Source organism: Plecotus auritus (assembly GCF_963455305.1).
Source record: "Plecotus auritus genome assembly, chromosome: 5".
NCBI classification, from domain to species: Eukaryota; Metazoa; Chordata; class Mammalia; order Chiroptera; family Vespertilionidae; genus Plecotus; species Plecotus auritus.
The window spans coordinates 56546706-56560687 of NC_137776.1; the positions used below are offsets into that span (position 1 = coordinate 56546706).

A 13982-nucleotide genomic window follows, 5' to 3' on the forward strand; every position below is an offset into this window, starting at 1 on the left:
TATTATTGCTATACATGTAATTCTGTGCTTCTTGATTTGACCTTTCTTCAGAAATAAAGTTGATAGGTCACCTTTGTTGCCTTATCATATGTACCAATTGTTGCAGTTAGCATTGTCAAAGATTATTGAAAACATTTGTTTTTAATATATCTCAGGGCTGAAAGTATAAAATTTTAAGGATAATATATCTAGGATCCATTGGGTTTGCAACTGTTATCCTATCTAATAAAAGAGAAACATGCAAATTGACCATACCTGCGATACGCTCACAAGCCATGCCCACCAGCCAATCAGGAGCTAGTATGCAAATTAACTCAACAAATATGACAGCGGCCACGGAGCTGGAGCAAGCAGGAGGCTTGGGTTGCCCCCAGCAATGGAGGAAGCCAAGCTTCCCGCCTGCCCTGGCCTGTCCTGGCCTCCACTCAAGGCTACAAAGTTTCAATTATAGAAGATAAATAAATCCCAGATACCAGGGCCTCCACTTGGGTCGCCAGGGAGCCTGGCAGGCCTGCAAACCACCACAGGAACCTCGCCCAGGCCGCCCCACGCCCCAAAGGGACCCCCACCCTGATCCGGGACACCCTTCAGGGCAAACCAGCCGGCCCCCACCCGTGCACCAGGCCTGTATCCTATCTAATAAAAGAGTGATATGCAAATTGACCATCACTCCAACACACAAGATGGCTGCCCCCATGTGGTCAAAGATGGCTGCCCCCATGTGGACACAAGATGGCTGCCACAAGATGGCCAGCTGGGAAGGACAGTTAGGAGGGACCAGGCCTGCAAGGGAGGGCAGTTGGGGACAATCAAGCCTGCAGGGGAGGGCAGTTAGGGGTGACCAGGCCAGCAGAGGAGGGAAGTTGGGGGGGACCAGGCCTGCAGGGAAGGGCAGTTAGGGGTGACCAGGCCTGTAGGGGAGGGCAGTTAGGGGTGACCAGGCCTGTAGGGGAGGGCAGTTAGGGGTGACCAGGCCTGTAGGGGAGGGCAGTTAGGGACAATCAGGCTAGCAAGGGAGCAGTTAAACATCAATTAGGCTGTCAGGGGAGTGGTTAGGGGGTGATCAGGCTGGCAGGCAGAAGCAGTTAGGGGCAATCAGGAAGGCAGGCAGGCAAGCAGTTGGGAGCCAGCAGTCCTGGATTGTGAGAGGGATGTCCGACTGCCCATTTAGGCTCGATCCCAGTAGGCACATCCCCCCCACGCATGAATTTCATGCACTGGGCCTCTAGTTAGTAATAATAATTATTTTCTTACACTATAATAATAATTATTATTATTACTACTATTATTGTTATTATTAGAAACTTTTCCACAGCCAAAGAACAATTAAATCTGTTTTGACATATTCCCAGCACCTGTATGTCCTTAGATATATTTTTTTCCTTTGACTAACTTCTTTCTATTTCTGAATATTTTCACAAATACTTTATTGCCTAACTCAGCTTAGCCCCTTTGAAACCTAAAACATAAAATCCAAAATATTACATTTTTACTATACTGCCATCTCCAACAACCTCTTTTCTCCACTTTACTCTAGAAGGCAAAAGCAACTTTGCAGAGGGCAACCCAATTCGTTCTTTAACTTTGTGAGGTGAGAATCCTGGGGCACTTTCTAGAGTTGGGTGTATCCCACTTAGCTTCAGCATTCTGTTCAAATGTAGAACCATGAATTTCTACCCCCATTTGTCTCATCCAAATGCACATATTAAAAACATAATGCAATGAAAGCAAACTTAAAAGTTCTATCTTCAATTGTCCTTGCTGCTGTTGCTTTTCTGCTTTAATGGCCAATTAAACTATATTTGCGGTAAAGGTTCATATAAGAAATGTTCTTATATACTTTTATATTATGCCTATAGATAAGCTACATATTTAGGAAAACCATTAACACTTGATCCTAAAGCAGTGCTTCTCAAACTTTAATGTGCATGTAAAACACCTGGGGATCCTGTTAAAATGCAGATTCTAAGTCAGTAGCTCTGGAAATTCACATTCTAACTAGCTCCCAGCTTTGATCACACTTTGAGTGGGGAGGGCCTAGAGAGTAAAGCTTTTAGTAATTATTTTATCCCTTGCAGAACACCCAGAGCAATTTATCTGTTGCCTTCATTATAGTATTGAGCACTTGCATCACCTTCTGTTATGGCTTTTTATGCCCTTCCTTCATTTTTCCATCCTAGATAGTCAGCTCCAGTAGGCACCCCAGATCAGAGTCCTTTCCTTTTGTCATCATGTCCTTTCTACTCCTTCCTCCTTAACACAGTGCCTGATGCATTGTGAGTCTTTGAATAAGTGAATGAAAACATTCATTTTACACAGCAGTGCAGCTTTGCTGATGTAGGGAAAGAAAAATAATTTTCCCTCTACTCTGAGTTCTTAGCTGAGACCCCTGTAATAAAAGACAAGTTAACAAGGGAGAAACAAACATATGTTTAGTAACATGTATACCTCATGCATATTTGGGAAATATCCAGGAAAAATGAGTAACTTCCAAGGTGGCTTAGAATTTAAGATTAAATACCATTTTAAAATAGAGCAAGGGGAAAGGGGATGTAGGCCTCTTAGAGGAAAGTGAATGCTTTTTAGGAAAGATGAACAGACCCATAGGAAAGAGGTTGGAGGTATCTCTAGTTTGTGACAAAACTTGCCTGGGTGTGGAACTTCCAGTCTCCTCTCCTGTGACAAGAGTCAATCTTCCCTGGTAGCTAAAACTACCAGGGAGGGGATTCATGACAAGTGAATTCATCTGGGGGAATCTGCTTTTAGGCAGATAATGCAGAGAAAGCCTTTCCTGCATTTGCTGTTTTTCAAGTGCCTGCAGCTCAAAATAATCAATATGCCAAAGTGGCATATTTTGGGGTGGCATATTCTGGTACCCTTCACTGACTAAAAAAGTTTTAAAACTGGGTTGTTCTTTTCTGTTTTAAAGGCCAAGCTGGACTTTTAAAAATTGTTGTTATTCCTCCTGAGTAAAGCAGATTATATTGTCTCAGTAGAAGAGTCTTTTCCAATGAAGCCAGTAGACCCTAGACATAAGACATGAAAATATAATCCATGCATAGTAAAGAAATTCTTCACTAATGCTCCCCTTCATTGAATGTCTTAGTCTGTCCAGGCTGCTATAACAAAAATGCCATAGAATGGTGGCATTTACAGCAAATATTTATTTCTCACAATTCTGGAGGCTGGGAAGTTCAAGATCAAGGTGCCAGAAGATTCTGTATCTGGTGAGAGCTAGGTTCCTGGTTCACAGATGATTGTCTTCTCTCTGTGTCCTCACATTTAGAAAAAGGAAAGAAGCTCTTTTAAAAGAGCATTAATCCCATTCCTGAGGGCTCTATCCTTATGACCTAATAATCACCTCCCAAAGGCACCACATCTTAATACCATCGCACTGGGGGTTGGAGCTTCAACATATGAATGGGGCCAGAGGGGGGTGGGGGCAACTTTTAATAATTGCATTGAACTACCCAAAATATCAGATGATCACCAGTTAATGAAACAAAACCAAGTATTCAAAATCACTGCAGGAAGGGACTACCATCTTGACAGAGCCTAAGTAATACCTCAGAAGGGGATTAGAAATAGGATATTGATAGGATTTTAGAGTCTGGGCCTTTCAAGGTAGGGAACTGATTGGAAATGGCCCAAGTTCATGACATAATAGCTCAGAATTGTTGGACACAATGAGGTAAGGCTCTTGAAGCAAGCCTAGATAAATAAAACTTGCTTGATAAGCACATTTGAAGGTGAAGTGAGTCCCATTCATGGTGGCATGTTTCAATCAGTAAAACTCCACATTCCAATAGAGTTTTTCCTCCGGGGATCGATTCAAATAGAATCCATGGTATAGAGATTCTTTCTGAGACCATAGCTGTTTAACGAAGGTTTCACATGACTGAGAAATGTTACCATAATTTTTGACTGTCTATCAGGGCTTGAATCCTCCTTATTGGTGAAGTTTTTATTGCATGCTCCATTTCCAAATCCTTTTAAATTCAATGTAATAAACATGTGTAAGCCACTTGGTAAATATTAAATGTTGTTAGTGATAGGACAAATTTACACAGAAATATTTACAATGAAGACTGAATACAAAATTTTATTTGGAGGCTCAGAAGAGAGAGAAATTAATTCTGAGTGAGTCAGATAAGGGAAGATTTTTGGTTGCAGATTAAATTTGAGCTGGACCTTGAGGAGTGAAAACAAAATGATGTACAACAATAAAAAAACTAGTCTACCCAATTTAGTTGACACCATAAAAAATTAAATCAATCCTGTAGGTAACAAGTAGATAAATAAACTAGTTGATGGCTCAATTTTTCTTTTTTCAATGTGAGCTTTTGTCATTTACAAGGCAGAATCATGTATAATTTATAGCTATTGGTTTAAAAGACAATAAGCTATATTTTTTCTATATTTGGTATAGAATAATGTTTCTCAGAAGAAAGATTTGCAGTATCAATTAATATTAAGAGTTAAAAAGAAACTATTTTCTCTTGTTTTCCAGGTTTATTCTGTTCTCTTTCAAATCAAAAGCTAAGTTTTCTTCAATAAATATAGAATGTATATAATTGAGCAAAATTAGTTTTATGATTTTAATATTTTTGTAAGATTTAGCTTTCTTTTGCATTTTTCATTTAGAGACAAGTCAGTAAAGAGTTAATAGAATTGAGTTGTCTAAAGAGGCATATGGTCCAAATTTTCTGTTCTTATGCCCACATAATTCCTTTTTTTAAAAGGTGTTAACACATGCAAAGGAGGGGAATCAGCCCTATTGTATTTTGTATTTTCCCTTGAATTTTAATTTAAAATGAGAATAAAATTAACAAGCCAGTTGGCTACTTTGAGCTCTGGGTAAAAAAAATGATCATAATGGTATTTTGCAAGCCAGATGGATCACAGAAGCAAGTAAACTTTTACATTAATTTGTCTCATAAATGTCAAAGGCCCTGAACTTAGACTGGAAAGGAATTTAACATTAACAGTACTTCACATTACAGAAAGACTATACTAACGAATAATATACAAGCCTTGATGTGAATAGGAGATAGGCAAAGTAAAATAAAGGTAATATAAATTTGAAACAAACAAGAAATTATCCTGTTGTTGTAACTATGAAATGTGCTAACCATGCCCTGGCCAGTGTGGCTCAGTTGGTGGGTGTCTTCCCTTGCACCAAAGCGTTGCCAGTTCCATTCCTGGTCAGGGCACATGCCTGGGTGGTAGACTGGATCCTCAGTAGGGGGCATGCAGGAGACAGCTGATTGGGATGTTATGCTCTCACGTAGATTTTTTTTTTCTGTCTCTCTCTTTCTCTCTCTCTCCCTCTCCCTTCTTCTCCCTCTAAAAATCAATTTTAAAAAATAAAATAAAAAATGAAATGTGCTCCCCAAATCTCTTTTTTTATAGAGTAGCTAGACTTTCACAAGAAACTGAGCAAAGCCTGATTAAAAAGAAAAGACAATTATTAAAAATAGATTCTCAGTGTGTTTTACATTTTGAAAACAATAAAGCTTCATCGTAAAAATGTAATACAAAGTACATTGTAAAAATATAATCTATTCCATTCAGCTGCTTTCCTGTTAAGATATTATTAAATAAGCAGGAAAGCAATGGTCTTTATCAGAACCATTAGTGAGACAGAAAGCTAGCAACAGCCGGGAGAGAATCTCCATGCTCCCTCTCCTGTTCTTCTTGTTTAAAGCAGGCCCATAATTCTGTTTGTTGGTGGTTGTTTTGTTTGGGCGGCAAAATTATGCTCAGAGACCAATTTTGTCTTTGCCAGCAATTTATTTAATAGAGGTTTGCCTTGGGAATTATAATTTCACAAGAGAATAGCATACAGGATAATATCTCTTAATAAGACAAATAAAGAACATATTCCACAGCAATGATAGATTAATTACATTATTGTCCCAGGTAAAAGGAGGAGGGATAAAAGAAATAAACTCCAAATTTAGATGAGGAACCTTTGATACGAGCAGGCACTTGGGAGAGGCACTTGGCTGCCAGCTGCCAGCACAAAAATAAGAGGCCCCTGTTGCTAGAGCACATTGCTAGGGAACAGAGACACCAGTGCTGATGGACATTCAGAGCTGCTTCGGGAGTTATGGCAGGGCCTCTGCATGGCTTTGCACCACCGCCCACAAGGAGTGCCTTCTCTTCCTGAGACTGCTGCACTCCTTGGCCAAGGAGACACTGCTGACTAGTCTCCTTGGCCACAGCAGGAGCAAATGCCTAAAGGCCTTCGAGAGCTATTGTGGCCAGCAAGGTGTCAACTTGCCCAGACCAAAACACTGGGATTGTCCCCACAAACTCTCAGTATTTATAGTTTAAATATCTCCTTGCCATTATTGCTTCTCTACATGTTATCAATGACAACAGAGGAGATGCTATCTTCCTCAAACAACTTCATTCTCATGTCAAAACAACTTCGTTTCTACAACTTTGTCTTTGTCATAAACACGTGGATCAAATTCACTTACATCATTAACAAGTGGATTTAAAATCATTAAACCAATACACAGTAGTGGTGCTGAAATTTTCTCAAATTCTTTGCAATGATGAACTATTTCGGGACTGTCTTCCTCCGTTTCTGTCTGTCCTGCAGACTTGAATCCCAAATGACTGCAGACATCCAGACCATCTTACAGTTGCTGCAGAAACAAACCACTGTGGTCCCCCCAGCCTACAGTATGGTAACTGCAGGAGCGGAGTATCAGAGACCCACCATCCACCTGGTGAGAACCAGTCATCTGAGAGCATCCATCAAGACTGATCGAAGTTTTAGTCCTTCCTCACAAGTGAGTGTAAATAGGGTACAAAAGTGTGTTCTAGGGACCACCTGAATCAAAACCACCTGGGGTGCTGTGGAAAATGCAGATTCTAATTCTACTCAGTTCTGGGAATGGACTCTGTAATCCACATTTTACACACCTTCACCCCTCTCCCGCTCCCCCCACCCCCTGCTATTTTTATGCCCATTTAAAGTTTGAGAACAATGGACCTAGAAGATTGATTTTAAACAATACTTTTTTTTTTTTTAAGAAAAAGCTTTTTTCAAGAGTCAATCTACTTAATGGTGTATATGGCAGAGCTTTGAAAGCTAAGGTAGCCCTAGTCCGAAAAGCTCTTCAGAGACAAGTCTGTAATTTACTCCAGTGACCAGATGAATTCTTGGACAGGGTCTCAGGAAGGAAGTGGAAGAAAAATAGCAGCTGGACACAGAAGATCTGAGGTTCAAGAGCAGTCAAATTAGTAATCTTAGATATCTGTACCCGACCATCACTAAAGATCTCTAAACCTTTTCTTTCCCTGGAGAATGGGAAGATGAGGAGTCCCTCATCTTGCCTCTGAAGCCCTCCAAATTAACCCCTTTGAGTTATGTTAATTTGAAAGTCAAATTCCCTTGGAATTCTATTTTGGAAATCATTCTTCATTACTTAAGCACTATGGCCAAATTGCGTCTAAGAATGATGATTTAAATAAGGGTGTACAGAACAATCGTGTAAAACTTTCTTTAAAGTTTGGGAATTTAGTGCAAAATATTCTGGGAAATAAAATAAGGACATAAGAAACATCCAAACCTATAGAGAATTTTTAGAAGAGTTTATTTGAGCCAAACTGACAACATATGTCAAGGAGCAAGATCTCAAATGCTCCAGGAATAACAGTTTTGCAGCTTCATTTATGCATTTAAAATTGAAGAAAGGTAGGAACATTCCATAGAGGTGAGAGAAAGCAAGGCCGGGCTTGGAGTACAGGATAGTTAACAAGATTATGTGCTCTATTGAGGATAGTTATGTTTCATTTCAAAGGTATGTTAACCTAGATGCACAGAAGTAATGGACAAGGCAAAGACAAACCTTTTACTAAAGACATAATATGCCTGGGGCATGAGTACCTACCATGACCTGCCCAATTACCACAGGGTGAATTTATAATCAGAATCACCCAATGAGATTATGTAACTGGACAATCAAGGGCCCATGCTGCCTGTCACTACTTGAGCCAATTAAACAGAGATAGGGTTCAATCATATGTGAGCGTTTATTCCAACTACCGGCAGTATGGGAGAGCAGCAGGTCATCCACAAAAATCTGCTCTGCCCCCCACCATAAACCATCTGCTTATAATGGATAGAAGGACAAAGATTACATGGGGAAGTAGGCAAAAGGCATGCCAAATGGGCAGTTTACAGGTCTGGTGATTTGCAAAGGCCTATGGGTATGCAAAAGCTGGGGGTCTTCAAAGGGCTACTTCAAAGGGCTGGCAATTCTGGTTTCTGCAACAAGGTTGTTAATCTTTCCATGATAATAGGCAGCTCCTGATGGAGAGGATGGACTGCATTTCCAGGTGAGCTCCCAGCCAGGTTAGAATGTGCCTTCTTTAATCAAAATAAAACAATTACGGGTAACAGAGCATGATTAATATTTCTTACAATTATAGTTGGTCCCCAGTATTCTATTTCTGCCCCTATCAGTTACTTTACATAGAAACCGCCCCCCCCCCCTTTCTTTTTTCAACAGAAACAAGATTAGTAACAGGAGGAAATGTGCAAAAGGAAAATAATGCAATCTTTCTAAAATATGGAAGTAGAAATTAATTTATCCCTAGTTGTGAATGGTTAGGAAACACGCAAAACCTGAGCTTTGTTCTTTGCTTTCAGTGGATTTAGACAATATTTTCTGAGCAGGGATGGGTGATTTTCCTTCCTTTTTTCTTTTTTCTCCTCACAAATGACCCACATTTCCTATCCCAGTTTTGTCTTGAATTTCGAGTTAAAACTCATCTGAAAAACTCGTGTGGGTCATTTGTGTAATGAAAAAAATTAAAAATAAATAAATTCTGTTCTGACTTCAGAGAAAAACTAAAGTTCTTGGAATGATTGTTCAGGATTACCTACCAGTGGTCGGCAAACTGTGGCTCGAGAGCCGCAGTTTGCGGACCACTGACTAACACCTAACCTGCAATGTCTTGACCCATCTTTGGGAGGTAAAGGTTAGCTAATATAACTAATCAAATACAGATTTGGGGAGGGGGGAGGGAGGGTAAGAAAACTTATTTAGATTTCATGAGTGTAATTTTAGGAATCTGTCCAAATAAATTATAAAAACATCTTTTCTTTTCTTTCTATCAGTGTCCTGAATTTCTAGACCTTGACAAATCTAAACTTACATCCAAAGAATCGCTCTCAAGTGATGTGCATCTGAACACAGCTTCGGAAGACAACTTGCCTTCACGTTTAAAACAAGACAGTGAGCTCTCTCTAGAGCTTCACTCGAGGCAAAGAAAAACTTACCTTCATCCAATTAGGCATCCTTCTTTAACAGATTCCTCCCCGAGCACTGTAGGAATCTTGGGTCTTCATAGGCATGTTTCTGATCCTGGTCTTCCGGGGAAATAATCATTTTGTACTATTTATTCCACATACAATGTAAGTGCTTTTAATGGCTGTTTTCCTTTTTGTATTTAAATCCTCTCTACTTGACTCAGGGGCTCAAAGGTACCATTATATGCAAAAGTACTGTATATTTTCCTAAACTGAAGCTTGTGTGGTAAAATTGAGCAGTTAGGATGTAAATATACATATGAACTCTTTTGTTCCAAATGTTAAAACTGCCAGCATCTCAAGGCACCTTATTTTTTATTTTTATTTTTTAAATCATGTGCATGTTAGGAAACTCCAATTTCTCTTGCATGGAGACTCCTGTTTCCTGCTTTTACTAAATCAGTACTTTGTTATGAAAATGCCTTCAATTAGAAACCAAGGGATAAAATTTGTTCACGGATGCAACTCAGATGATCCTCAACTCAAGGAAGTTCAAGGAGGAAAAAGGGAACTTAGTCATTTTTGAGAACTGATATTCATAGTTAATTACATTCATTCCACCCCACACTGACAAAAAAGAAAAAAATGCAGTTTTAGAGTTAGAAATCTCTGACTATATATACTAGTACTAAATACATGAATATAGGCAAGTTTTAATGAGGACAAAAAGGCCTTTTTGTTTAAAATTCTGTCACTAACTGCATTTGCAGACTACCTAAAATGCTTTCCACTGGCACATTTCTTTGAATGATTAGAAGCAGGTTTCTCTAATTTTCTATTTTTTTTTGGGGGGGGGGGTGGGAAGGGAGAACTACTAACGAGTGACTGACAAAAACTGATATCCACAGCTTTCTTCTAATATATATTTTAGGGCAATCTTCATCAAAAGAGTGAAGGTACATAGTTTTATTTTCCAAAAAAAGTGCAATTTTAATGCATTTGCATGGCAAAACTAGCTTTCATTGAGTATAAGTTATTCTATGGCTTTCTAACCCCAGCTGTGGAAAAACCATGTGCATTTACTTGCCTATGAAGGAAATGCACACCCACCAACAGTAAAATTTCAGTTTTATGCACACACATTTGCTAATCAAAGATTAAATGAATATATATCGACCCTAGAATATTGGAACATATGAATATATTCCATTTAATATTCCATCAGAATATTAAAATATATTCATAATGCAATGTTTTAATATTTTTAACTGATAGATTTTCTTTTGTGGAGGGAGGCCTAAACCGCTTTTAAAATCAAGGTACAGAAAAATGTGCAAGTTAATTTAGAACTCTGATTAGTCAAGTTCTAGTTACGATGCTTTATTTTTCAATTCATTTGAGTACAAATTTAAACATATTATGAGCTCAAGCATTATATTCATTTCTTCTGGACAAAAATTTGAAATTTGTTGAAGTTTTCTTAGTCCGTCACTAATTCTTATACTCATAGAGTTTTAAAGAAATATTATACCTGTGCACATTATTAAATATATTTCTATCCTATCTATGCTTGTCAAATACAAGCAATTTGTTTACATTAACAAAAACTATTGCTCATCTTAAAATATGATTAAAGTAACCTTAAATGGTTCCCTATATGTTTTTAAATGGTCACATAAATTGCCTAATCTGTGTGGGAGACAATCTATAGGCATGAGCATGTTAATTCCTGCTTAATTTTTGAAACACCAAAACATTTGTAATCAAGTATTGATGGCAACATGACCAGTCAATTCAGTAGAAGTATAACAATTTCAGCCAGCTTCCCAAACCATTTGGTGTTTTGCAGTTAGAAACTTAGGGACTAACTGCTGCTTTTATTTCCTCATTCAACGAACATTTGTGGGTGCCAAACAGGGGAGAGAGAAAAGGCTAACTCTAATTCAGAGGATGATTTAGGGATTTTATTTCCATATTTAGGCACATTTTTGCAGCTGCAACAAATTTCATAAGGATTGCCAGCTTGAGCTCCAGGGAAATTCAAAATAAATTCACCAGAGGCTGTTCATTTGTAGGGAGAGAGAATTTGGCAGGTGAGGAATTTAGATCTGATTGTTTGATTAGTGAATGCTTCAGCGGCAACATTTGGTATGACATGCATAAAATCCACCCTTCCACATAAAGCCACTATCCTTCTCTATAAAAACTGAGCATGAAGGAATTAGAAGATGGGGGACAGCATGCAAGCATCCAACTTTTTTAAACTGTAGCATGAAACAAACCTTTTTTTGTTAGCCTTTATAGAAATCAATTGCTTGATATTAAAATCTAAGTCAGAGAATTAGGATTAGGAAGATCCCTTCCCGCAAGGCATTAGCTTAAAAAGAGCCCGAGCAACATAAAGATGCCATTACTCAGTCATAAATGTCAGAAAACTCAATGGTTAAAATGCCTTATAGATGACCAATACAGTTATCTTAATTTACAAAACTTAATCCCTTTGTCCCAGCCGAAGACCTAAACCCTAAAATCACTGTCACTTTCCTCATGGGATGTAGCAAAAACAGTCTGACCCCTCCATCTTGGGACCCTACTGAAAGCAGGGTTTACTAAGGGCAGTATAGCAACTGCTCTCCTTTTTGGTAACTAAAAGCACTCACATAACACCTTTTGCTTTCCTCCTAAAAATATTGCTACCTGGTCCCCAGGCCTAAATAAAATGCCGCCTAAAATCTAAACATTATTTGGGTTAGATGTTTCCTACTGTTATTAATTGCTGGGCAGAGTGTTAATACTTAGACTTATAATTTTACCCTGCAGGGGAGTCCCATGCTCTAATTAGTTAACAAGAAAACCAAGAGTGAAAATGCTGAAGCAATATTCTTGCAGGGTTTTTAAATTAATAACCACTCATTCAACAAGCATAGGCAGGTAGAGGCACATTTGGGACATAGTTTCTCAAGTCCATTATAATGGTTGGTCATAACAGCTGACCTTTCCAATTCTCCAAATCAGGGGATACAGAAACCCAGTCAGGACAGAGTGGCATGTGGTGTCTCATTTAATATGCGTGTATAACAGTTGCTTACAAGGTCCTTTTGGAATTTGATCTCTAGCAATGGTTCCAAAATGCCCAAAAGAACAACGTCCTATCCAAATGTTATTTTAAAGCCCCATCATATATTGTCTAAGAAAATGTATCACCTCGTCAGCATATCTAAAATAATAGTTGACAGTATCTTTTCTCCTGAACACTTTCCATGGCTAGGAAATCTAATGCAATAGATCTAGTTGCTAAACATGAATTACAACATTGACTAATTTAATATAGTGTAGTCTTTAGATTGCTTATCTGTAGTTAAAATCAAAACTGGATCACTATATTTAATCAGGTTTCTTATTTCAAATAAAACATTTATAAATTACTAAATAATTCAAATGTTATTAGGTTTCTAATTACATTTTTGTGGTAAAACAAATGTGTCTATCAGGTGAGTTCAGAGTCACTAGGAAGACAAGATGAGATAACATTAAGTGTGGTCCTCAAATTAGCAGCACTAGCACCAACAACCTGGAAATTTAGAGAAATGCACATTCTTGGGCCCCTCCCAGACCTACTAAATTAGACACTCAGGTGTTGGGACCCAGCAATCCTTTTAAGAAGGCCTTCCCCATAAAATCCAGATGCACATGAAAACTTTAAGAATGAACAATGAGAGCATGGGCTCTACGGTCAGACCATCTTGGGGATCAGTGTGAGTTCTTTCATTCATAGCTGTGTGACCCTGAGCAAGTTAATTAATGTCCCCAAGACTTTTCTCTAAATCTGTAAAAACGAGATGATGGGACCTGCCTTGAAGAGCCTGAGGAGGAAATTAGATACCATATAGTAAAGTTTCTGGCACATAGTAGGTACTCAAAAAATGTTAGATTCTTTGGTTCTCATCCAGGAACATGACATTTAAATCAGAAAAACAAATAATTTTTACTTTAGCTTTTGCACAATGTGCAGTCTCCAACTAAACAGCTGTTACCAAGACTGAAGTTTTTGATTCAGAAAAACACAAATGTAGCTATTGTTTCATCTCTCTTAATTGTATTTTGTACTAATTAGGTTTAGAGCTTTAAAGTAATACTTATTACGTACAATAATAGAGTATGATTCTCATGGTTAAAAATGCATCTACTCTGAATCGGTAGTAAAGGCCCAGGATGCAAAGGCCATCTGTCAAATTCAGTGCTTCCAGAATGGATTCTGTAAGGCTGCTTCACTGTGGAAGCACCTCTTTACATTCATGGGATATAGTTCCCAAATGGATGTTTGAAAAGACATTTTCGAAATACAATTTTGAAAGAAAATACACTTCCTATTTTTTTTCATAAAATAGAATGTTCAAGTTACAATTGCTTTTTTCAGGCAACTAGGCCTTGCTCCCTCACTACACAGCTGTATTATACAGCTTTAGACGGCCTCAGCTCTTGTGTGAAATAGTGCAAATGGCAAGATTCAATATGATAAATCTGAATTCAAATGTGACCTTCTCCACCTACTCTCAAGATAAACTCTCAATGGGCCCCAGTATCCTAAACTATAAAAATGGAGGTAATGTCCTAAATATCTTGAAGAGATGTATTAGGTGTCCCCCAAAAATATATACCCACCTTGAATAATTATTCATTCCAAAGGGTTAAGTCTGAAAAGAACATT

General features: G+C 38.3%; 1 protein-coding gene across 7 annotated transcripts in view; it reads left to right on the forward strand.

Moving 5' to 3' along the window:
- Nucleotides 1-9906, forward strand: part of KCNH7 (potassium voltage-gated channel subfamily H member 7) — a 438042-nt gene extending 428136 nt beyond the window's left edge. For all 7 annotated transcript variants that reach the window (XR_013960661.1, XR_013960662.1, XM_080669564.1 and 4 more), the window contains 2 exons: nt 6614-6806; nt 9143-9906. Coding sequence is in view for 5 of the 7 variants with exons in the window: in XM_080669564.1 (XP_080525690.1) it covers nt 6614-6806; nt 9143-9409 (460 nt within the window). In the remaining 2 variants the exon portion in view is untranslated. The remainder of the gene's footprint in view (nt 1-6613; nt 6807-9142) is intronic.
- The last annotated feature ends 4076 nt before the right edge of the window (nt 9907-13982 follow it).